This window comes from Oryzias latipes, chromosome 5 (assembly GCF_002234675.1).
Source record: "Oryzias latipes chromosome 5, ASM223467v1".
NCBI lineage: Eukaryota > Metazoa > Chordata > Actinopteri > Beloniformes > Adrianichthyidae > Oryzias > Oryzias latipes.
Window position 1 is genome coordinate 27,040,060 of NC_019863.2, and position 26,863 is coordinate 27,066,922.

Here is a 26,863-nt window from a genome sequence, read left to right on the forward strand (position 1 = left end):
CGACCCCGCTGTTTTTGTCCCATCATCACAAAAAAGTGGTTTCAAAACAGAGCGAGAGAGCGACGGATGTTTCTCCCCACAGTTCAAAAGCATGTGGAAATTTTCTTTTTCCTATCTTATCTAGTTTTTTGTTTAATTGTCATCAATATCTCTGTAGCTGAGTTAGAATTGTGTCATAGTTCAGAAAATATTGAAAAGTTAGAAGAATATATTGTTTTATTGACAAAGAGGCAGAATCTGAATAGAAATTGATTTTCCTTTTGCTGCCAAAAAAAGAGACGTCAGACCGATTTTGAAGTCATTGCTCACAGCTGAGAAAAAGTCATAGGAATGTGCTGATTGTTGTTTATCATCAAAGGAGGAGTATCAGTGAAGCGTTTTTTCTTTCATTATTGGAGTTTTTGTTGTTGTGGAGGTTCGATTTTTCCTGCTTTTTAAACAGAGTGCCCCATCTTGTCTGAATATTTACAATTTTTGTGAAAAATCCACATGCTGGCAAAGCTTTTGACTTTTCAATTATTTTTCCTTTGAAATCAACATTGTTCATTCGTTTTTTTTTTTAGTTTTGCTAATTCATAAAAATAGGTGGGAGCAGAAATAGATAAGTTTAAACTTCGTTCTAACTCCTTTAGGCAGGCGAGGAGTTTTAATAGTTTTTCAATCAATGTTTACAGAATGTGAGCTGAAATGTATGTTCTGCTATGAATTCTTTATGTTGTTCTAAAAAATGAACTTTTGTTGGAATTTATTTTTTCCTATTAATGCTATTTTTCCTTTTTGATGCATTGTAATAAATTTCCTACATGTTTTAATAAAAAGAATTAAAAAAAAACTCTGTTTATTTGTGTACTGTCATCTTTTAAGTTTCTTTAAGTTATAGTCTCTTTTGTTGAATTCACATTATTTTTAAAAGCTATAAACTACTAACACCATTGAACTGTTGTGAGCACAATGCTGGCTTTAGCTAAAATATACCAACTGGGGGCTGTTTGTATCAAAAGGGGTGTTCATTTTGCCACTATTTTGACTTTTAGTTGTAGGATGGCACCATGGCGTGCACGTGCATGGCTGCAACTCATGGCATCAGAGCAGCAGGAAGGCCCCGAGGGATGCAAGCACAACAAAAGGCAAACAAGCAGCCCAGTTTTCGTGAGAGGCAAACGTTTGGCAGATTTTACTGCAAGTCATGCTGCTTTTAATCTGAAAGAGCCCGGCATCCACTCGATAAGGTGCTAATTTTACAAGAATATTTAAAGGTAATGTACAAAGTAGACTTAAACATCAGAAATGTCTTAAAAACTAGTGTCATTGTGTAAAAATGCAAAAGTTTTTATAGATACTTGCAAACTAAGCAGACCACAATTTTTTCTGAATGTTGTTGGTATAATTAGCATATAGGTCTCAGTGATCCTTTATTTTACCTGCAAGAGATGTTGAAACATTTAAGATATCCGACTTTGGGCCTTTGTGCAGTGTTCAGTTGCTTCCACTATATTTATAGTTTGTACAACTGTGTCTTTTGTGCCAAAACAACATCCATCAATGTCCTCCCTTGTCTATGTAGGGAGGGTTTGACTGATGACGTTTTTGCCACATTGATGCATTTCAGGGGCAGCGGACTGTAGATGTTTGTTTATGTTGAGTGGGAATTTTTCAAAAGGTTTATGTCATTACTGGCATCAGGCTCTGCAAGCTTGTACTGGGTGGTCTTTGTCTGTTTGCATGCTTAAAGAGCTTCGTTCTCACTCTCATTTGTCCTCTATTGATTCCCTAAATTAGGTTGATGAGAGGCCCACTAATCAGGTGGCATATTAATTGGGTCGGACTGGATCTTATATGAAATCCAAATAATGCCAGGCCAAACCCCTTCCCCAAACCTTTTCCTCTGCGTGCTCTCTTTAACCAATTAGCCTCAATTCTGCTTCCTGCCTGCTCTCATGCTTGTTTTTGTTTTCCAAGAATACAAATGCCACCAATAGCGTATGTAGTAGGTATGTGTACGTATGTAGCTTATTTATATTATTACGAAAGGAGATAATAGCCTTTCTCTTTAAATATTTAACACTTGCAGACGGCAGAAGGGAAAACACCACCCATAGTCCTGTTACATCTTGAAATTAAAGGCAACTATGAAGAAACTTGCAGTTGTCTTTTTAGATTGCAGATTTCAGCCGTTTATTATTATTGCTCCTTTTGTAAAACAAAAAAAAATGTAACTTGCATCAAAGGCAATGTTTATTTTTCAAATTACAATATTAAAGTTAGCCATTCATTTGCTCATACCAAAAATACCAGGCTGCAGTTTCTTAAATAGGACATTTGAATGTCTTATTCAGTTATTTATTTTTTGCCTGGGCTAAAGTTAATCCGTCAATCAATCACTTTATTCACGAAGCACTTTTCCTCAACATGCTGTCAAACACAAGGTGCTTGACAAAAAAGACATATATAAACATTAGTTTAAAAACTAATTTGAAAAGAGACTTTAGCAATTGAAATGTGGTGGATTTTTTTTATTTTTGAATAAAAAACCAAGCAATACTCATGGCTACTAGTTCTCTTGAACAGTTTGCAAAGCAACTAAGTAAAGTGGTGGCAACAAAAGACCCCGTCCCGGCAAAAACACATCAAAACGAGCAGTTGCTGAAGAGCAGAAACAGTGAGGGTGAACATTTAATCAAGGAGGGACTCCAGATCTTTAAAAGAAACAAAGTTTAAAAGCAACAGAATTTTTATCCCAGAGCTCCCAGCTCATAAAAATAATAGAGGAGGTAGCAGTGCTGGTTACACAAGGGGAAGAAATCTGTCGTATGCTGGACAGACGTTTCTTTAAACACCGTAATACAGCCAAAAACGTTTGCTTGTGTGCTTTCTAAAAATCTGGCACTTTTGCTTGGAAGAATACTGCATTAAATGCATAAGATAATTCTGTTCAGTGTACCGATCAGTGTACTTCAGCCAAAGGTTTCTTCAAATATACATTATTTATGCTTGCAACAATTAGAATCCATTAAAAAGTGAGGTTTGCTCTACATGGTGACTGACTTGAACATGTGCAGCACTTCAATTTCTCTTCGATTGTCAATAAAATATTTTTTAACTAATTTCAATTCAAAATTTAAACTTGCTGAATTGAAAAAATCTGTTGAAAAGTGCTTTCACATCACATTTTTTTATGCAGTAGAGCATTTAAAATCTCCTGACTACAAAATATCTAATGACAATTCAAAACTTGAAATTCTTGGAATTTGCACAACATTTTAAAGCCAATAAAAATCCAAACACCAACACTTTAAGCTAAATAAATGATTTATTGTACAAAAAGAAAATGACAGTAAATAAACATCAGACAAAAATAATGATACAGTTATACATATGCACAACCATTAAACTACAAAGTTGGGGTGACTTTTTTTTCATTTTTTACTACACAAAGAACAAGGGGAGTGAAGAGGAAAAGAGAGAAATGTTAGAAGCGGTGAACCTGTCCAAAACAGCATAAAAGTTACCATTTGGGTATGTATTTACATAGATATTTTTTTACTCTCATATATCTATATGACAAAAAAAAAAAAATACAAAAAATACACGTAATACAAACACTAAAATTCAAAACGCAACTTCTCAACAACTTTAATAATAGTTAGGCCTCAGATCATTTTTTTATTATTACTATTTTGACCACACTTGAACAAAACCGCTACCATCATTCACTCTGTCAATAACTCAGTCTGAACCTGAGAGCGAGGGGACCCTGTGGTTTTCAGTTTTTTCGAGGGGATGGGAATGATTCTTGTGAGCGTTTGAAATGATGAACTGCTGGCATTTTTCTTTAAAAGCAAAGTTTTTAGAAGGCTAAAGTGAGGTAGACAAACTTTAAAATACTTTGTAATTCATATTAATAAATAACAACTGACGAGTTGTAAATTTTTTTTTTTTTAAACAACCACTGTCCCTAAACCAGCACTTTCCTCCCTTTGAAATGTTCTAGCATATTTCTGCAATCACAGAGGTTTCAGCATGTCATCCTCTACTTTGGCTAACAATCCCTGGATATTCCTCCCATTCTCACATGGGTTATTTCACTTAAAATACACTCAAAGGCAAAAACATGTCATTGCAAGACAGTTGGCACACTGTTCACAACAACAAAAAAGGATACAATCAGTCTAGCCTGGTAGCAGATTGAAGTTAATGGGTGGAAGTTAAAGCATTCTATGTTGAGGATCCAATGTGTGTTACAAACACGATCTCCTACCCAAAGGGGGCGTGGCGACCTCTCAGGTCGCTTTTACAGTATACTTTCAGGTTCTAGATTGGAATAAACTGTGTGAATATCTGGACAGGCCCCCGCTTCAGACAAAGTCAGAAAGGTTTGATGGCATGAAAAAGAAGTGAAAACTTCCCTCGTTCATGGTTTATCACCAAAAGCTTGGATATTGTTTAAACCTATAACGTACAAGCTCTCTTATGCTTGGTAAAACAAAAACAACACTCCTCACGCCATGAACGTCCCATAGTGCAAAATTTATTGTTGGTAAGGTAGAGTGCCCCCCAAAAAGGTTTTTTGTACCTCTTTTTTTTAATATATACATATATCATTTATATATAATGTCAGAAGGCTCTCACTTTATCCAACAGCATAGTGCTTTCGTTTATAACAAAAGGATATCTTTGCATTGACATCCAGGAGACAAAGACAAGCTTCAAGAAAACTAATCTATTCTGTGTTCAAGCACTAAAAGTATTTTCTCCCTTATAAGAATGATGATACAGGTGATGTGACTGGGGGCATTTCCAAACATGTTCTCTGAAATTCTTTTAATGATTTTTCAACCTATCTGGAGTTTTGATTCTAAAAACGCTTAAAGACCCACTCCAATGAAAATTGTGTTTTTGATGCTTTTAACATGTTCTTGTAGCATTTTTCTCATGAAGGAGCTCATGTAACCCTCGTGCTATCCTAGGCACTTTCACATTGGGAGTTGGGTCATCTAGACCCACTAGACAGTGCTCTGAACCTTTTTTCTTCAATGATTTGTGATCTTCACTGGTGTCCATGGATTACATGAAATCTTTCCACCTTTATCCACCTTTGTCATGGTAGGGAGAACACGTCTAAGTAAGGGGGGGGTCTTCTAAGATAGCACAAGGGATAAAAAGGAAATTAAGCTTATTTTAGAGATTTCTGAGTCCTCTTTTTCCATTCAAATTGTTGTAAATCAGGAGCAGACGAAAAAAATAAAAGCTTGTAGGTTTCATGTATGTGCTCCATTCCGATGCATCCTCTTATAGACGACTAGATCCATGTATGCCTTTGTTCTCTGTTTCTGAGCTGGCATCTGGCTCAAAACTGTACGGCCGGAGAGCTCCAAATATTGCTCGCCATTTAACGCCATGTCACAAAGCCACTACGTACAAATAACAATTGGTCGTACGTGAATATATGTGGGAAAAGTTGTGGTCTTTACGTGAGATTTTCACAGATGTATCACGAATGAGCCACGTTAAAACCACGGAACAAGTACAAATAAACCACGCTAAAACAAACGGTCATAAAAACACAAATTTGCTTCTGCGTCTTGCAAAAATCACGAACAATTGCATAAGAATTATTTAATAATTTTGTGTAGGGGACATAAAATATGCATCAACTGCATAATTCTCCACTGATCAAAAATTTTGAACAGCTCAAAACCAAATTCATGTCAAGACCAGACGACTGAAACCCTCCACGGACATCTGCGCAAGTTGACGAATGGCGAAAGCAAGAAATACTTCTAAATTACACATATCACGCATGTCTCATGAAAGACCGAAATTTCTTATGTGGAAAAAATGGAAACCGTATGTAGTGGGTGTGTGACACGGCCTTTAGGTTGTGAGGGGCTGTAAGCTAGCGGGAGAGAGTGTAAATAAAGGGATGATGGGAAATAAAGGCAGGCTTTTTTTTCAAACCTACAGTCCCGCCCACATCTAATAGGTGAATTTCCAATTAACTCCTGCTGCTCTTCAGAAACTTTGTCCTAGAACAAGACACAGGTTTTTTGATAAAACATAGTCAAAAACCCACTGGAACACTTTTACTATAAGTCAAAAGATAATTGGAGTGGGACTTTAATTCTTAGCAGAGATTTTCTATAAAAAAAAAAAAAAAACAGAGTCAAAGAAAGTGAATTCAACGCCTTGACGGAATCAACGTTGCCTCCCTTCTTTATTCAAGTGTTTTTTGTCCTGCGCGCCCCCATCCTGCACCCTTAGCCACACAATTGTGAACATATAAAAATACATAAACCTCTAGAGATAGTCCCAGTCTGTGCTACTTCCTGGCCAAAATGTGAGAAGTGTGTCTATTTTGTGTTAGCGACTGTTTTTATTTTATTTTTTGACATGTTATGTGCCAAGCCCCTTAGATTTATGAAACAGTGCATTTGTGTAACTGTTTTCAACATTTACTGTAAAAGTAAAAAGCATTTGTATTTATTTGCAGTTTGTTGAACAGACAGGAAAATTGTCGGGTTAACTATTGCTCTTTTTCTCCTTTCCTAAACGATGCAGAATAAGTATTTTCCAAAGTCTTTTTTTAGTGTGCATGATGAACGAAAGGTCTCATCTTTCATTGACTAAAAAGTAGATCCAGTTTTTTCACCTATGACCACTTTAATTTCCTTTTTTCAAATTCTACAAAAAAATGTTTTAAAGATGGTCAAGATGCATTAATAATTGGTTTGTTTTTGGATCTTTTCCACACTTAAATGGCTAAACGAATGGAAACACAAGTTTTAATTTATTCTAACAGAATCACAGTAATTATATTTTGTGTTAAATTAATTGATTGCAACATCATTCTGCTCATGTCCCTCTGCAAACATTTAGGAGAAAGGAATCTCACCTGTGAGTAGGTGTACCTGTGACGTCACATATATCCTAACTGACATGACAAACAGTTGGTTTCTTAATGGAAAACACTTGTCTCCTTTTGTCTCACTCCACTATCCTAGACATTTCACAAAAATGCCATAAAAACACATAACTAACACATACTCAAATATTTAGTTTTGTCTTCCTTAACATATTTGCTCCAAAAGGACACCCTCTCCAAAAAAATTTTTTTTTTAATTTAATGTATTTCAATCATGTTTTTCTTTGTTATACACTTAAATAAATTTAATTTTCAGAAAAATGGAAACTTGGAGGCAGGTTTTTCTGGACGAGCAAAAGTGAAATCTGATGTGGAAGAGTGGGTTTTTGTGCCAGGGGGCTCTGTAAGGAATTTTGGGTGTTTTGAAGACAGTTATACTAAAATGTGTCTGTGCCTCCTCCAACAATTTAAGAACACCCACATCGATCCACTACCATCCCTGGTATCTTGCCATGAATGATCTGCTGTTTGTCATTAAAGTAAAGCATATTAATGGGGGACATCTTGGTAGGCGTGCAACAAGGCCCTGCAGAACCTCGTGGGTTTGCATGTTGCACCAGGTGCGTGTGGGGGTATTTTTGCATGAACATGTACTCGCATTGACCAGAGCAGTAGTTGGCTTTGTAGCGTTTGGGGGCAATGATCCAGTCCCATCCAAACGCCTCAAAGTCCACCGTCAGAGGGTAGCGACAGCAGCGAGATTCGGTGGAGTGCTCGTCGCAGTCCAGGCCCAGGTTTCTCCGAGATCGTTTGCTGGTCTCAAGAACTTTCACTTCCAGAAACGGCTGCTGGAATCAGGGGGAAAGAGGAGGGTAAGGGAGGGAGGAAAGAAAAAAGGAGGTGGTTATAAGAGAACAAAATAACACCACTAATGCTGAGTGCTCCAGAAGTTAAACGAAAATATCACTTTAATTACAGAGAAATCTTTAAATTTTATTTATATATAAATATTATATATGTCCTAAACTAATCCAACAGGTTCGCTGTTGGGTTCTCACTTGTGATCTACGACAGACTTTTGAAGATACATATATAAAGTTGTTTCTCCAGGCATTTATTTTGTGGTAGAGATCATGGAAATTTGTCTTTACCAAGAATCACTGGTGTTGAATTATGTCTAGAAATTGTAATAAAAAGAATAGCTATTTTACATTCAACAATCTCTATCATTAGCAATTCATTTTTAATATGACACATTTTTCTTTGATCCAAGGAATAATGTTGCAAACAAAGACACAGTCTTGCTTTCCGCCCAGCTTCAGTTAAGTCAGATTTACACATAAATTCTATAATAGGCCTAGTATTAAACTAAAAAACTGTATTTTTTCTCTTGACAAAGTAATAAAAAATGCAATTATTTATTACAATTTATTAAAAGCATGTAAAAACGTTTGCATTTTGATTGCAAAATACCCACAATGCACCAAGTTTCCTCAACATTTTCAGAAAGTACCATTTACAGGCTCAAAACACATTTCACACACCTACAGTTATATGTAAAGGTTGTTTTTATTTAGTGTAACCTTTTGTTTGTAAATTGAAAAAATTAAAATAAGTCTAATAAACTGTAAAGTTAATGCCAAAGTCTTAAAAAGCAATCGATCAGCCTTAATCAGCTGAAACACTCCGTTTATTTAATTGCAGGCTAAAGACCCATCTGTTCTCAGAAACATTTCGTTTTTATTCCGAAGTTTACATCTGCACTGTTACTTTAATCTGATTTTAAATCCAGTTAATTTGAGCTGTTTTTAATTTTATTTTAATGGTCACTCCTTAACGTGCTGTACAAATAAACTTGCCTTGCCTTAAAATGCAATAACAATATGTGACAAATTCAAGAGCTCTAATTGAAACAATAATTTGTAATGTAATACTGAAAATAGATAAAAAAAAGATGACAAACACTAAAACATATAAAATAGAGCAACAATTTTTCATCTTCTTTAACTCAACTGTCATGGCGATGAAACCTATGTGTGACCGGTCCTGGATAGGGGTTAGGGTCAGGAACAGCCTAATAGAAACAAAAACTAACAAATACATAAAATGACTTATTTTGCATTTATTCTGACAAAGGACTACTTGTAAAAAAAAAAAAAAATCAGGCAAATAACAAAAACAACAAAACTGTACTTCAGAGTCATTAATAAATGCTGCGTTCATAAAAAAATATGAAACGTACAGTTTGTGAGCAGCCTAACAGCAAATAAACTATTATTTGCACCAAGTCTTTAATCATTCAATCTAATAGGAGCAGCCCAACACACTGATGTAGACAGAATGGCTAAGTTTTTGCAAACCGAGGAAAATTATTCTGTGCCAAATTGTTGGTCTGTTTTTCAGAAATGGCTTTTCTCTCTGGAGTTTTACCCACAGCCATCCCTTGGTTTTAAGGAGATATGTACATAAAAAGAAAAAATAGGAAGTAAAGTTCAGAAGGCAATGACCACATAGGTTTGATTAAATGGAGAGACAGCAAAAAACAAACAAAGGGTATTTAAAGCAGCCGAAAAACTCCAAAAAACAACAACACTGGGACTTGCAGCCTGTTTGAAAATGAAAGTTACTGGAGCCAGGCCAGTTCACCAATCAACCTCTAGGTGGCTTTCTAAACTAACAGAGCATTCTGTGCTTATTCTGACATAATATAGTCCAATTTTTACAGCTGAAATGAATACAATCTGGTTTGAACAAAATTTTCCATCTCTGTCTTTAAATTTTGTCCAACAGATTTACTTGGGTGAATTTTTAAGCACAAAATTCTAAGACAAAGGGGGTGGGTGGGGTCTTTTAAATGACTGAGGTCAATGTAATCCTAAACTCAAAAAAAATCCTTGGTGGGTGAGTTTCAACAGCCTACAAGCTTGTGTGTTTCACCTATTTGTCGACTTACGGCAAACAAAAATACTTTCTTTAAACCAGTTGTGAGACGACATACAGCTGTTTCTAATAACAAACACAAAATCAGCAGGAAAACAATAAAAAGGACAATTAATTTAAAGCAACAAGATGATGTTAAAGTTTGTAAAGTCTTTCCAAAATTGAAATTTGAAACATTAAGATGGAAATGCTCAAACTTGTTGTAAAAATCATGAAACTAGTCTATATTTTGGCATACACTAATAATCAAAATGCCGTATCTAAAATAAAACCTGCACATTTGGCACATTCGTCTTGCCCATGTCTAAATGACAAAACAGCTGAGCTGTGGAACACATCTGTATACTGTAATTGGTAAACTTTTGGAATAATTAAAAAAATATGTGTATGTTCTATTTCCATAATAACAAGCGATAAGAATATGGACTATTTATAATTTATTTGCTGCTCCTGAAGAGCATTCACTTTGGTCTATAGAACAGGGGCCTCCTTTTAATCTGTTCCTTTTTACTTTGTGAAAGAATTAAAAGTTTTATTTTATAATCATTTGAGTTTAGGTGATGTACTCACAAAAATAAAAAAAACTGCAATCTTAAGAAGAAAATTAGGTTAAGCAGTCCTGATGTGGATTCCAGAGAAAAAAATAAGAGCTAGTTTGTATTGTTGTGTTTTTTTAGGGTATTTGAACATAACAACAAAATTATAAAGGAAAGATTAAATAAGAGTGAATCTCCCACCTTCAAGGGACACAAATGAAGCAAGTTAAAGCTGAATTTAGTAGAGGTTGGATAGTTTTTTTCTATAGCTATGTTCACACCGCCCTTGGAACACGTTCAAGTGGCCAATTTCAATTAAAAATCTATGTAAACGCGCAGACATGAGCATTTCAGCAGCCCTTGTTCAACAATCTCATGTTCATGGGCAAATTCGCACATTTGTAAGACTGTTTTCGGGCTCCACGTACAAAAGTTAAACCAGGTTGAACTTTGACCAATCAGAGACTCTGTTTTGGTTTAATGGAGGTTGATCATGGAGGAGAAATTAGTAATTGGGGTTTGTGCCTGGCCAGAAATATATGAAACCACAAGAATTTCATATATCGAAATGGAGCTGTGAAAGAAAAAGCCTGTAGGTGGTGGACATCGATAGGAAGCAGTAGGGGGAAAAAAAACCCATGGGCTAAATGCGCATTCAAGAACTTGCTACACATGGGTTCTTGAACGTGCATCACATGCCTGTGTGAACGTATATTGGGACAGTTCAGTTCACTGAAACTAAACTGAGCACTTAATGTGAACACACTTGAAAACCTCCTCCTAAAGAAATGCTTTAAGCTTTTTTTGTCCTCTCATTGTTGCTTCTAGTTTTTCCCTTAAAGCAGTAGTCTGTTGTTCCATTTAAAACAAAATGTCATTCTTTTGACTTGTAATCTGCAACTTTAAACAGGATATAATCATAGATTCAACGAGCACTGACTGAAAATGACCTTTGTTAAGACTAATGGTGGCCCGTGTTTGCTTGGTTTGACCTCTGACCCTGGAGGACTTCTGCTGGCTACTATAACCTTGACCCCAGGGCGCTGCAAGCAGATCAAATATTTTACTTCACCCTGTTTGTTTTACATAGCCTTCTTCTCCCCACAGTGATTCCAGCTGAGCTGCAGCACAGGTTTTTTGTGAAGCATTCAAAAGAGGAAATAAGCAGAAAGGCTGCTGGGGTGAACCCATCAGATTGGCCTTCATGGCTTTTGTGTTGAAGAAAGAACAACAGGATCAAGGAAAGGCTAAGCTAGCTTCTTTCTCACTTTTTGTCAGTTTTTTTGTTCAACAATCTGGATTTTCTCCTTGTTTTTTCTTTGTTGCAAAGACCGCAGGGATTTATTGGCCAACACTCCCCAAGCTGACCTCTGCTGTATTGAGAAGACCTGACCCAAATGAGTGCTCAGTAAATATTTAGTATTGCTTAACTTGGAGAAATGGCTTACATAATTCAGCCCCTATGTTGCACTTTGACGCTATAACTGTGGGGTTTCCTACAAGACTGTTGGTTCACTGATGACTTTTGCTTTGAACCGTCCAAATCTGAAGGCCGTGCCATATAGCCACTATTTACGTTTCTGTTCAGAATTTTCGGTCAGTTGAGAATTATGCAGTTTCTGCATATTTTACATGGTTTATACGCAATTATTACGTAGATCTTACGCAATTGTGTGTGATTTTTGCGAGATGGATATGCAAATTTGTGGCTTTCCGTGAGCGTTCCACGTTAATCTAACAGACTTTTCACAAATGTACCACTGATGTATAACTTTTATATCATGTATACGGAGCCCATATGATGTTCAAATTACGCAAGTGACACCAGAGTCACTAATGAAATGCATATAAATGGCGCAATAATCACACATGGTTCATGTTCTACAAAGATTTACGTGTTCTTTGCGTGGTTTATTTGTACTTTTTCCGTTGTTTTAATGTGGTTCATGTGTGATACATCTTGTAAAGACCACAACTTTTCTCTCTTTTTCCACATATATTCACTTATAACAAATTTTCCTCTGCACAATATGCGCAAAATATACGTGACATGGCCTTTTGGTGCAGCATTTTCACACACCCCCTCAGAGCACATCCCTCATTTGAACACTAACAAAATATTTTTAGTTGGAGGAAAATTCTGTTGTTGGGCTTTTTCAAGAAAAAGCTACTTCTATATTGTGTATCGAATCCATGCTTACATGCTGTTCATTTGTGATCAGGAACATTTTTTATAGTGTGGTCCTCTAATCACAAATGCAGCTTAAACTGAACGCAGCTTAAAACTGTGCACAAATTAAAGATTTTTCTAAAATGGCACAAAGAAAAGACATTTTTTAACTTCTTATATTTCAACCTTTATTGGAACATGTGACTGGTTTGTGTGTTTGTGTTTATAATGCCCAACAATACGGTGGCCCCTGAAGGGCAAATCAAACTAACTAATCTCTCAACGTAGAAAAAATGTTAAAGATCACAACCACAATTCAAAAAGCAAAAAAGAATTTGTGAAATTAAAACAAAATTTCAGAAAATAATTTCCAGCAATACAAACGAAATGTTAACTATGAAACAAAAAAAGAATCCAGAAAATGTAGGCACTACAGGACATTGCTGATTGGATAGTGACGTTTGAGTTTTTTCAAATAAGTCTTCAACATTTGCATACTAATTAAAGTTTTAGGATTAGTACAGAGCATGTCTAGCATCACTTCATATAACTCCAGACTTCGTGCAACTTTCGGTTGAATTTGTGGACAAACGTCATCATCCAATCAGCGATGTTCACGTCCCTACCTTTTCCAGTATCTTTTTTTGTTTCATTGTTCTTGTTCTTTTTGATTTCTGGAAATTACTTATCTTTTCCAAAATAATGTAGCCATTAGGGGCTCAAGCCAGGGTCTTAATGTGCCTGTCCCAAGCCCAGATGATCACAGAGAGTGGTGTCAGTTAAACGGCATCCGCTGTCAAATCTTTGCCAACCAAATATGCAAATCTGACTTAAGGGAGGAAGCTGATTTTTCTGTGCCGACCCCTAAAGGGAAAAGCCTAAAGGAAAGGGAAAAAGGAACATTTGTTTTCTGAAATGTGTGTCATCGCTAATTGGATCATGACGTTTGCCCATTATTTTACCCGAAAGTTATTTGGCATGAAACGATATTTATCATAAAACTTTTATTAACATATAGAAATTGAAGACATATTTGAATAAATGAAAATGTCAAAAATCGAATCATACTATCAGCGATGTCATAAAGTACTTTCTGTTGTTTTTAAGATTTGATTTTTATAACTGGAAATGATTGTTGTTTTCCAAAATGCTTCATTTCTTTTTCATTTAAATATTTAGGTTTCTGGAATTTAGTTTTGATCTGTTTAATGTGTTTTCACGTTAAGTGATTGTTTGGTGGGATTTGCCCCTCAGGGCCACCGTACATCAGTGATGCAGCAACACCATGATATTACTGATCTCGCTCTGGGAACCTTCAGGTCTGCTGAAAGGTAAAGTTAGCCCAAATTTTGTTGGTATTTGCATGAACCTGTCTGCCTGTGTTGGAGTTGAATAAAAGTGGGGTGTCACAGCAGTGATTACCCCGCCCGGCCCAAGGGACAGGTCTGAGGATCCTTACCAGCCCCTCCTCCCCAGGTCGTAGTGAGGTAACTGCCAGGTCATTGCCGCTCTCATCAAAGGCGTTGATGTCGATCCCCCAGTTGGTGTGTGGCTGCTTGAACCAGTTCTGCAGTACGTGCTTAAAGTCAATACTCTGCCAGTGGCCAACCCTGGAGTTGAGCTCGATCTTCAGGGAGCGGATGCGGATGTGGCGGCTGCCCTGTTCCGTGACAGGCTTCAGCCGCAGGATCTGCAGGTAGACGGTTGAGGTCTGCTGTAGAGGTCGCAGATACACCCACAGCTGGGCCTTCAGGACCTTGGTAAACATCAGTTTGGGGCTGAACTTGAAGAAGCAGCAACTGGGCTTCCCGTTCACCTGCACCAGGGGTTCCGCTGTGGAACACAAGACAATCTCTTTAGATTTGAAAATGCAAAGAGTAAAGGATCAATAGTACAAAAATTAATCAACAAAACACCCAAATGAACACCATTTCTATCAATACAATAATTGAAAAAGGACCAATTTTGTCCCACCACAAAAATGTTGATCTTTTCTGCCCCATTTCCTCCAAACAAGATCTTTGATACTTGTGTTAAGTCATGTTTTATAAGGATTCATTAGCATTTTATGTTATTGGAGTTTTTTTTTTTTTTTTTACTAAAACTGAATGACAAATATTTTAAAACATACTGGTACATTGACTGAATGAAGCGAAAGGAATTTCACTCTTTAGTAATGCTCCTAACTACACGCTGTTTAAACATGATTCAATTTGTCCCAATGTCCACACATGATCATTCTTGGTTATTGTGCAACATATAGTGATATAAAACAGCATGAATTCTCTCAACAGTTTGCCTAGATGCTTTTTAATGTAATACGTGCACACTTTCCCTTTATTCCATTCAGTTACAATACATTTGTAGTTACATCCAACTTGGAAACGGATCCATTTGCATGTTAAAACAAGGATCAGTAATGCTGGCCAGATGGTAACCTTAGATTCCCCTGGGTCAGCCAAAATGAAATGGACTACTTCTACATCACAACCAGCAAAATTAAAACATCCCAAATTTTCAAGTGTCTCCCCCTCTTGTTGGATATATATTTTGTGGTGTGGATTGGTGGTTACGTTGGAGAAGACAAGCTGTCTCCTAAAACGGGCAGATTTATTCCTGTCATGATCCATGGCTCTGGTGTTTGTGTGATTTGCACCACATGTTAGATCAGCACATGGTTCATTTACATAGACCTCCATCTGATATAATGACATCCATCCGTTGAATTCATACATTCATTTCCATGTAAAGTGTTTCATTTATTAAGGGAAATTTATTCCGTATCTATCCGGCATGATAATGTGCTGGCAGAGCACAATAGAGCATCTAATCTTTCCATTTTTTCAGCGGAAATTCGACCCATCAGTTTCTAGAAGAAGAATTGTGTTGAGTTCTTTCGTTTGTCTCATAAACAAGTTGTTGTCCCTAAACTCTTTTGCAAACAGAAAAGAAGAAAACTGCTCGGATCTGTCAATCACTGCTAAATCTGAGGTTGCTCAGGCAACCTGCAAATGCTTCCTGGGTCAAAAGGTTATTTGGCACCTCAGCCTAGTTAAGAAATGGGATCAGGGGTCAAAATGGTCAGCCTCTTTACATATCAGGGGTGCTGGGGAGGGGCAGCGCTAACAGCCAGATTGAGTTTGAAGGTCAAGGTCGACCCTATGGCAATGGTAATATGTCTTTCTTCACATCACGCCCTTTCACCAGAAAATCGTTCAAAATATCAGAGAGAGCTGAATCAGTCACAGTTTGTTTTTGTCTTGAATCAGTTGGAGATTCTCTAGCCAATAGTGAATGTTTATAAAACTCCATTGACAAGGCCAGAACACTGAACCAGGCTGTGTGGGGTTTTTTTTCACACTAAACGAGTATTGTAATTGAATTATAGGCATGCATTGAGGGATATGAATTCACCGAGGTTCAGATGGACTATCCATTAGAAGGTTCCAGGGCAAACGTTGAATAAGGGCCAAGCTAGAGACAGACGTGGTCCTTCAGCCTGTATTTTCCAAGCACAGTCATTAGTGAGTGTAAATTATACAGTGTCTCACGGTGGACAAACAATATGTCAATGTTCCTTTTAGTGGGTTGCTGAGGTCACAGCAATTAACGTGGGTGGTGTTGTGTTTGTTCATCAGCACAAAACTGGGAATGAATGATTCTGCAGTTTGCTTGGGTTTACTTGTGATTACTACTTTTTGGGACAGACACAGCAGCTCTTTTCTCCCAACCAGTTTCATTATGTTCTAAGTTGCTAAAGAAAAGCCCCCCGAAAAAACAGAGGCAACAGTCATTAAAGGGGAAAAAAAAAGGTGGAGCCGCACTGGTTAAGTTTCTTAATCTGAAGCTTTTGTTGAGCAGTAACCTGAGAGCTCAGGCCTGTATCCCTAATCCAATTCAGGAACCCAGTTATTAAACACACCTGCACAACATATGAACTTTGCCATGTTACACAATGACTGCATTGATAGGTGAAATCAATTTGCGCCTTTATGGATTTTGTAAAAAGCACAAGCTGGAGGCAGGGATAAATGCCTGCAGTTTAATTACAGACCATGTTTTGGCAGAGCCAATGCAAAATGAGCAAGGCTAGCTTGTAAAGTCCAGAAAGCCAATGGGACATTTAATCCTTCCACCTGAACGTACTTTTTCTAACAACCAGAACATATACCTGGACAGCAGCCAGTTGTTTTACTGCAAGGCTTTTTATGAGTTAATTTCCTGGATTTGCTTAACTATAGCTAAGTACTTCAATCCTTGTGACCTCAGTCCTCTAGTAAAGATGCTGAAACTAACGTAATGTTCAGCCCCAACTATCGGAGCAACAGCGCTCTTAACTGAAGCATGCAAAATACAAAAAAAGACATTTTTATTCTTGAAAAGGAACAGCAAATGTTTTTTTCTTCTCCAAAGGAAACAGGTTTGTTTGGTTTTCTTTGTCATGTGTCCAGCCCTTTTTCGTTAAAACAGCATCTTATTTCCCTGTATTATAATTGCAGCATACGCAGTGCACGAATTTTACTGCCAACACAACAGTGGACCTGCAGGTGGGCCTATCAAACATCTGGTGGACTCCCGGGGTACCTGTGTTCCATAGTTAGCCCTCCTATACATGCATGTGAGGGGAGGCACATAGAGTATAAGGGTTTATTCAACATGCCATCTGTCCATTTTCATACGATTGTTGCCTATTTAAATGCTTTTGGGAGCAATGTCACTGAGGCGTATGAGAACTGAACCAGTTAAACTGCTGAAAACAGATGGGTGGGGGGACGTAGAAGTTTAGTTACACACAAGTTGCTAAAAACATGAAAATTTTATTTCTGGGAAAGATAATACAATGTCAACCAAAGGAAGTTTATAGATAAAATAGGAGACATAAATGCAAATGAAAGGTAAAACCTATTTAAAAAGTTTTTATAACCTAACTTTTTTGATCAAAAACTTCTTTTTTTTGGTCACCTGGCAAAAAGGCATATAAAACAATTTAGTCGTGTAACAGGATTATTGCAAATTATTGAACCGATTTGTTGATAATTAAGAATAATTAAGAAGATCTAGAAATGTATTTCTTTCCTTGACACTGCATAATACACCGACGTGATGAAGTCAATCAGGTATAAAGACACAGCTGATGGGGTGGCGAGGGAAATGGTCGTCTTTTGTTCACGTCCAAATGGATAATGCATGACGGCACACACCTACATAAGAGTTTCATTTGCATATATATTCATATTTTCTTTTCTTAATGGGAAATGCAAATGTGCCATTTTGTTATGAACGTGTGTGTTTGGGAGCCTTCGTGTTGAATAAATGTGACTCTAGGGTATCCCCACGCACCTCAGCATATTAATCATCGTGACACGTTCACGACCCTTCTAATAAGACAGGGGCCACAGCACACCCCCTAAAACATCCCATCCCACCCCAACCCCACTCCCTCTTTGTCTCTCAGCCAGTCCCAGGGGAGCAGGGCCAGGGTGGTGGGGGAGGCCGAGCTGGGGCTGAGCAGGGAGGGGTTGTGTGTGTGTGCGTGTGTGTGAAGTTAGGCCCCCTCATTCAGAGGCCTCCCCTGGGACAACGGCAGGCACAAGACTCCTATTAGGACTGGGCACGGTAGCCCCCCAGGAGCAACAAAAGACACCTCCTCATGCTCCCTGTTCTAGCTCACTGAACTCACACACACACATACATAGATGGAAACAAGCAGCCACACAAAAACACACAACATGCACAAGCTCCAAACTGCCTGCCTTGGCTGAACACACTTGGAGCTCATTGTTTTTAGGGCTACATATGTTTGCATTATGAGAGCGTTTGCTGAACAGCGAAATGGAGGAGCAGTGAACTGCGATAAGGTGGACAGCTGGACAGCACGAGGAATGCCGGCCTGTTTCTCGGCTATCGTTTGTGTGCATCCAAACAAATGTGCAAGCCATTAACGCCACGGGACACCCCTGATCTCTGTCACACACGACTTTTCACGCTCTGCGTGGAAAGAGCTGAACTTGCCAACCACACTTAGAACCAAACCTTATTGTTAGTTTTTAACAATAATGCACCATTTTTTATCACTGTTGTTGTAATAAAAATATGGTGTAGTAGAGTGGTGTGATAAAAAATCTAATATGGATCTATAAAGCAGAATTTTAGTTTTGTAAACTTTTCAACATGTGGTTTAATTTAGTTTTTTTTCGTGTTTGTTTGAGTTTCTCGTTCAGTTTATTTATGGTATTAATTTTTACAGCGGTTTTATGTTAGGTAATAACTTTCAGTCCAACATTTTCTGTTGTTTACTGTTAGATCTTTACTCTTTTTAGGGTTCTAGTTTGGTTTTAATCCGAATTTGGTTGAGTTTTTTATTTTTTCCAATATGTTCAGATCATATTTATTATTTCTGTTCAGGTTTACTTCTATAAGTCTCTAAATCTTCAGCATTTGGGTCCTTTATCACATCTATATAACCTGAATTCCATTTTCTCCAAAGTCTATCTCATTGCAACTTCCAATAATTTACAGAAAGTTATTCTAACACATATTAAAAAATATATAAGATATAATTAATTTTAGGTTAAATTGTTTTTATCCTCAGACTCTCAACTCATCAGAAAAGTTCTCTTCTCATCAAAGGTTTAACGTCCAAAAATCAAACAAAACCTTGTTCCTGAAAACTTTTAAAATTAGGCAAAGACAGCCTTGGCTGTGCAAAATAATGCACTAATTTCCACCGAGTTAGTCATGCATCAAAAAACGGGTTTCTAAAAAGCAGTAGTGGACTTCTGAAAAAGTTTCCTTCAAAGCCAAACTGTCAGCTAAAAATAACGTCAGTTACATCTTTGTCATCATAAACCTGTGTCATCTTCATCAAAATTAATTAGAAAAAGGCCAAACAAGAATAGGAAGCATAGAAGATTTATTTTACAATTTAGAATTTCAAATCCAAATCTGGGGAAATTACAGTTTTCTAGAATAATCTTGTTTTGGAAAGAAGTTGAAATATATTGCCATAAATCACAGCATCTCATCTGGCATTCAACAAACAAAAGGCACAGCCCTTACATGGGACAGTAGTGCCAAATGCAAGAACTCCTCTGAAGCTAAATTTGATTTCAAGGGCCAACTCGACGGCTAAAAGCTCATCGTTAGGCCAGGCTGTGGGGAAGATGACCCTGGTTTTCACAACAGAAAACCAAAAAACTATAAGGATCCAAGTGCTTCAACGATCCCAACAAAGTCCAAACCTCCTCTTGACTGAATTGTACAATAAAAAAATTCCCTTGTATTGTAGAGAGGAGAGCAGTTTATTTCCTCCACAATGATGAAAAAGACCGAAAAAGTTTATTTAAGTTAAGACGGCTAATTGTTTTCCCTCCTCAACCAATCAGCTGTTTTTTCACCTGATCTGAACCAAGCAAAATTTTGTAAAAGTAAGTTATTCAGAAGTTTTAATTTTAATAATATGTAAACTACTAGAATTGATCTGAGGCACTTTTGCCGCAATGAACTGCTGTAAAGTTTAAAAAAATATTGATTTTCTTGGTTTTACTCTTTTCCTCCAATCATAACTCCATCAGATGGACCAACAAAGTCGACCTCTCTGGCCTTTAAGAAATACTCTTGTGCTCTTATTTGAGTAAAAGCATATTTTGGAGCACAGTTTCTATTCACAAAGGACTTTATCAGGGAAACCCATCATCTTAAGAAGTTTTAGCATTAAAGGAGGTTTCCTTTTTAAAACTAGTTAACTTGGGATTGTTGTTTGTGAAATTTCTCACCAAGTTTCCTTAAAATGTTATCTTTTTGAAGAAGTTTCCTGCATTATAAATGCCGCCTAACTTGAAATTAAACTCTCTGTTGGGTGTTTTCAATTCTATAGTTTAGTAGAGAAAACGTGGGGAGGAAAACAATTCAACATACAAACATACATCTCATAGATTTACCGTATTTAAGTTCCAGAACGAAATATTCACTATAAAAGGACTGATGTTTTTGCTAAAACTACAGAGGAAGAGCAGTTTTGTTGATCAGTTAGCGATTGGTTTGATTCCTGACACTGACAATCATAGTATCTTTGGGCAAGGCATCCAAACCTTTATTTCCCCCTTAAGCGTTTGTCGGTGAATGAGAAACAAACTGTTTAATGTGCTTGAAATACACGTATATGCTAATTGATGTCAAGGAAATATAATAGAATGAACTCAAGATCTTACATGTTAAATAAATGATCTTGTGAGAAATTTGGGTTGGGTTTAAAAAATTGATTAATAAATAATCCGTTTTTATAAACAAATCAATATAGATTCATGAAATCATGGATTGTTTTTTACTTTAAAGCAATTCTTCCAGGGATTTGCTTTTCATTAGTTTTCAGTGTGAGAATTAAAAGTTCCACTTTTTCTCAGTTTCACGTATAACGTAAAATTGATTTTGAATGAAAGTTTAAAAAAATAAAAAATCCATATAAAAATAATAAGGAACTGTATATCGAATTATTTTTGGTAACAAAATTGATCAAATTCAGTATTTTGACAATAATATAAAAGGCTTTTCATCAATGTTGATGTTGTTTTTAGCAGGTGGTTCTGCAGGAAGAATAATGTGAAAAACATTTCCTGTTTTCTGTTCAAATTATGTGCAACACTGAAAAGAAAAACCATAAAGATATTTACATTTCTCCGAGTTGGAATGAAGAAGTTTATCTAAAAGCAAAAAAAGGATTAGTTTTTGTTAAAACTCTCTTTAGAAAACGTTCCTAATAGAAAGCTATATCCTATCAGAAGCACGACTAATATGAATCAAAAGCATCCCCACAAAACTGACTAAACCATAAGGAAAGTTTTAAAACGATGTGTGCACATTGAGGAGAAATACAACCACAGGTGATCATCACAGCAAGAATCTGCACTCATGCCGCAGAAAGGAACCTAAATACATTTTCATGTAGATGGTCATGAGGTAATCCACGGCTGATTGGGCTTCTTTCAGCCACAGGGGCTCCCTTGTGGGATTCAATAATATGCCCATGCAGCACTTCGTTTGCTTAAATGCCTCTAAGGTTTAATGGACTCTTCCATAAACTCATCCTCAGCTCTTCACTCATGAGCACACAGTGCCTGAACTCATCCATCAAGAATAATCCCTTCAATGATCTCCACTTTATCTTTAAACTCCCTTCCTCCATGTCCCAACACAAAGCTTAATTACTGGTGTGAAGTAATTATTTCCTTTATTAGTAAAACGAAACATCTGTTTTAGGTCTTTTTAATTGTACCTATAAAAGCCTTCCATTATTTCAGCCCCTTTAGGATAGGACTGGGCTGCTTGTTGCTCCCTGCGGACTAACTCTGTCTTTCCTTTCACCCCCCCTCCTCTTCATAGTTGCAGCATGAGCTTGATGACGATCTTTTAAAAGAGGCATTTCAGCAGGGATGCAGTAAAAAAAGAACGTTCTTCTAGCATGTTCTAATAAAGCAGGCGTTAAATTTTTAAGTAAAATGTTACAGAGAGCCCAGAAAAACTGCAGGCGGCAGGGAATGCTGCATGGGAGCGTGGGAATAGAGGAAGGAGGGTTAAAGGAGTGAGATTCCTGAGGTCTTGGGGAAATTTTGTCTCTGTATTAATAGACTTTGGTCCCTTTGAAATTTTATTAGCCATAAAGTTGACAGTATGTTGTGCAATTTTTACTGTCCCGCTGACCCTTTTCTTTTTAAACAAGCTGCTTATGTCCCAGCGTCCAAACAGCCGAATCCCAAAGTTTGCCTTTCTCTAAAGGGATGCCAGGAACTACACAAGAGGAGCAGGTGTCATTGTCACACTGAGACCTCCATGGAATAAATAAATCTATAAAAACCTCACATAGTCATCAACTTCCAACAAACACTGAGCAGTGAGTTGAAGTGTCCGGCTTCTGCCGGCCTGTCCTTTTGGCACTCTCCCTCTTTATTTTTATGGTTCCTGCACCTTCAGGAAATGACCCTTTTATAGGGTCAACACTATAAAAGACTTGTTTTTTTTGGGGAGTGGCTAGTGGATGATTGTGTGTGTGTGTACATGTGTGTGTGTGGTTGGGGGATAAGTGTTCAAGTTACTACCGGTTCGTCTTTGCTGCCAAAGAAAGAGACCTGATGAGGCTAATAGTCTTCTCGTCCAATATATCACATAGCTGTGAACTCTGTGACCCTTTTTGTCAATAGGAGAACTTTTCTCTGGGGTGTGTGTGCGTGTGAGACCTCGTGAGCGGGCGTGTGTGGGCATCCGTATGTGTCAACACCAGTGTGCACATGTGGAAACCTGGGCATCCGTGACATGCCTGTAGATGCACCAAAACGTTTTGCAGGACTGCGATCGTTTTGGAGTGCCTCATTTCAGTTCTGCATGATTATATCAGTATAGTGCTTTTAGTGGTCCTTTTAGCAACCACAAATGCATGGACACATGATGCCCCATCACTTCTTGTTCCCAACTTTGCCTGTAAACACGTTCTGAAAGTTCAAGTGCCTTTCTGTTAGAAGGGTTTCTGCATTTCAAGATGCACTGGCCCGAATGTTCGAAGGAATATTGTCAAATGACTGAATATAGGCCTGAAAGGAGGGTAAGCAAGTGCTGCTCTCTGCTGGATTGTGCGTTACAGGGCAATCTCAAATGTACAGTCACAGCACCAGAAACAAATAAGTAAACATTGACAGTCAGTCATCTTGCAGTCTGTGATGGGGCAACTCCAGGAGTGCAGCCGTAAGAGGAGCCACCCATCTTAAGAATATTTCCAGTGGGTTTTCTTGTCAGCTGTGTGTTTAATCTGTATGAAAACAGAGAGAAATGTAGGAAAAAGGAGGTGGACAAAATATTAACAATTGAGAGCTATAGCTATAGCTCTCAATCCACCCGGAGCAGAAGAAATGTGCTTGCATGCACAGTGAAAGCATGAATCTGAACAAACAGTTCAGCTCCTGTGTTTCTGCCCATATGATTGACCCTGACGAACCGCTTTAGGACCGATTCCTTTCTCTGCAACATGCAGTTTGCCGCTGCAACTACCTACTATGGTAAAGCGTGTTTTAGTGCACACAGAGCTGCACTGTGATATAAATAGATGCACTTTTTCATGATATTTCATAGTAATTAGAGACCAGGAAACATGGACCCTTTCAACCCCCACTCCTGCACCCACGTACCTTGAGTGAATACTAAGAAGCAACTCTGGCACAGGTCCAATTCAGTATGTATTGTGTGAACCCCCATAGCCCTTCAAAGGCAGTGTGCACAACCATGAAAGCTTGATTGGGTTTGAGGTGCAAAGGGAATAGTGTTTGAAGTCCTCCTTCTATCAGACAGACAGAAAAAGGCACTTTTATTCCTGTGGGATCCTGAAGACGCCACAGGCAAAAAAAAAGAAAAAAGAAGAGATACACTCATTCTCTCTCAACTCTTCCAGGAAAGCTGGAAGAAAAAGAGGGCAAAAGGGGATGAGGGGCTAACAGGGATGAAGGTGGAGATGAGACGGGGAGCAGATGATCCAAACTGCTGGGAAAAAAGATGAGAGGAGGCTTGCTCTAACCTGAAAGATTTGGCTATGAGAGTTGGATTGTTAGCTCCTCTGGTTGGCATGAGCCCGTCAAAATGGTACAGTTAACAGGCTTTATTTAGGTTTTATTTAGCACTTAATTTTGCTTGTGTTTGTGACAACAGAAAAAGGGAAGAAACGTCACAAAACCTGAGCTAATATTATAGCTAACCCTCTGAACTGGTACAGGGCTCCGGAGTTAACTTCTGTGGTAATATAACCCCAAATGTGATGCATGTAGGTCCTTAGAGGTTAATGAATGTTCTTCCCAACTTTCTAACTTTTCTCTTGTTTAAAAAGAATAAAATTGAGAAAGAGCTTCTATTATAATTTAACACATTTTTATTAAATATTACTGAACTACTGATCAAGGTTTGACTCCTTGATGTCTGAATTTATGCAGAAATGAGAATAAAATCACTTATGTTTTTGCTTTCAGGGAAGATGCTAATTTTGGAGCTGAAGTGGTTTGTTTCATATTAGCATCAATAGGCGACATGGGGTCAAACATATTGCATAAACAGGACAATTTTGGGCACAAATATGTCTTTTATTGATAAAAATTATCTGTAAGACTGAACTATAAAAAGCAGAAGATAATATGATCTGCAAAAGAAGAGGAAGAGCTGCAGCACACAATATCCACGACAAAGAAGAATCCTTAATTAATATGAGAATAGAATCATGGTGCTATTATAGATTATGGTCCATTAAAAAACTTAGATAGATAGATAGATAGATAGATAGATAGATAGATAGATAGATAGATAGATAGATAGATAGATAGATAGATAGATAGATAGATAGATAGATAGATAGATAGATAGATAGATAGATAGATAGATAGATAGATAGATAGATAGATAGATAGATAGATAGATAGATAGATACATAGATAGATACGCCTCGTGAAGAATATACTGCGTGCGTAAAGGTTGCTGAACCCCTCGATTCGTCAAGAAAAGGTCACACACTCCCCTCGACCCTAAGTGATCCTCTGCCTTTGTGTACCAGTGGTTTAAAAAAAACTAGCTGTGCCTATAAACTTCGCATTTAAAAGGCAAGTGCGACCGAGGGGGGCCCGCTGCATGAGGGGAACAATGGCAGCTTTTTGGACACACTTTTTCTCATTGCGATGAACAGCAGGGAAACCGGTAAAGGCTCCTATAAAAGGCCGATCGAGCCCAGCTGCCGGGGTTCAGCAGTAATTTTATAAAATGTCTCCAAGGGGCCTGCCTGTGGATTTATGGGAAAGTATAAGAGAGCGAGCAAATTGTTGGGAGGCAATAATAACCAGAGAGCCTCGTGATGCGATCATAACTCCAGAGTTTTAAGGTCCACATCATGCAAACGAGGACGCAGAGGGTAAACTGAGGCAACCGTCTGCCAAATGCTCCATTATCATTAATAATGCACTTGACATTCAAACACGCACGCCACGCCTTTCCTGTCCGTCAAACGCGCATGGAACAAACTGAAAGTTTACAGATGGATCGGAATAAATTCTGCGCACTGGGGTGCATCACCAAGCACACAGGCGGTGTTGGTTCTGTCTTTTTTCCTAAGCTCCTTCTCATGATTGATTTTTCAGGTTAACTCATATAATCCTCATTTTGACAGCTGTGGGGAACAGCTGAGAGGGGTCACTTGTCTAATTTTATCAGCCGGCTTTAGACACACAAAGAGAGCCCCAATCTCAATATAAAAAAAGTAGGTGAGGTCACTTGAGTGACCACAGCGGCTCCGCTGTCCGCGCAGCAGGCCTGAATCACTTGAACCGATCTGCTCCACAATTACGCACAGGGCGCATTTGGAGGGACCGTCGCTGCGGGGCAGTAAATAGTTACTTACGCTCTGAGGCCATTGTGATCACGGACTCCGTGGTGGCGTGGTACTCGTCTTCTTCCATAAACTCATCCTGCAACGTCGCGTCTCCTTGGAAGTCGTGATGATCCAGGAGCTGCTGGAGCGGAGGCGCCTTGGGCAGCAGCTGATTGACCACCTCTCGGCTGATGTTAGGTGCTTGTTTCAGACGCAGCTTGCTCAGGATCTGGGACTTGATGGTCTCCAGTCTTAATACTTTACTTTGCTCCCTCCAAACACAGGCGGAACACTCGTGAGAACCTGCGTCCTCGTCCAGCAGAGACAGTCCGGCATCCGAAGGCGTCTCGCTGCCAGGAGGAAGCTGCAGATTGGGCTCATCGCTCCCTGACTTTCCCAGGGAGATGAGCACCACTAAACACAACAGAAAGCTGTACTTCGGCATGACGATGCGCGGACACCAGGAGAGGCAACTTTTCCCCTCTCCCCTCTCTTGTTTCGGACTCGATTTATTCCGTTATATATCCTCTTTCGATTATGAGCCGCTCCTCAGCCTACAAAAGGCACACAATCAGTGACATACATCTAATCCAAAAAAATATGAATCCAAAGATGCTTTTTTAGTAGTGTGTGGCTGGAAAAGAAAAAGAAAATAACAAAAAGGAAAAAAGTGCGTCCCGGCGTGTCACGGTACAAACTGTTTTGGCTGAAAGTTAGGTTATCTGAGTGATGAATGCATAGCCAGCTCACGTGTCGTACAGGTCAGTGGTTGTTTTGGGGTCCCCTGTGCAAACTGATCCATGGAGGTGTGCGTATGTTCAGGGGTGTCACTGAAAAATGTGCAAGTGCGCCTAAAAAAAGGGCCCTTTATATATCACAGCTGCCTGGTGTCGTAATCCGTCTCTATTGGCTAAGATTTCAACAAAAGGCTTTTAGGTCTGTCACCAAGTCAAGAGGGATGGAGCGAAGGGAGG

At 38.2% G+C, this 26,863-nt stretch overlaps 1 protein-coding gene across 2 annotated transcripts; it reads right to left on the minus strand.

Annotated features, from left to right (window-relative positions):
- Positions 1-5,074: 5,074 nt before the first annotated feature.
- On the minus strand, positions 5,075-26,726 carry gdf11 (growth differentiation factor 11). Of its 2 annotated transcripts, none has more exons than XM_023955176.1 (3): positions 25,920-26,726; positions 13,968-14,341; positions 5,075-7,707 (listed from the first exon to the last, which is right to left on the minus strand). In XM_023955176.1, the coding sequence occupies exons 1-3, from the start codon at positions 26,332-26,334 to the stop codon at positions 7,330-7,332; spliced, it is 1,167 nt and encodes a 388-aa protein (XP_023810944.1). In that variant the 5' UTR covers positions 26,335-26,726; the 3' UTR covers positions 5,075-7,329. The 2 variants fall into 2 exon arrangements, with proteins under 2 accessions (XP_023810944.1, XP_023810943.1); XM_023955175.1 differs by having other exon boundaries at positions 5,075-7,710.
- Positions 26,727-26,863: the final 137 nt, after the last annotated feature.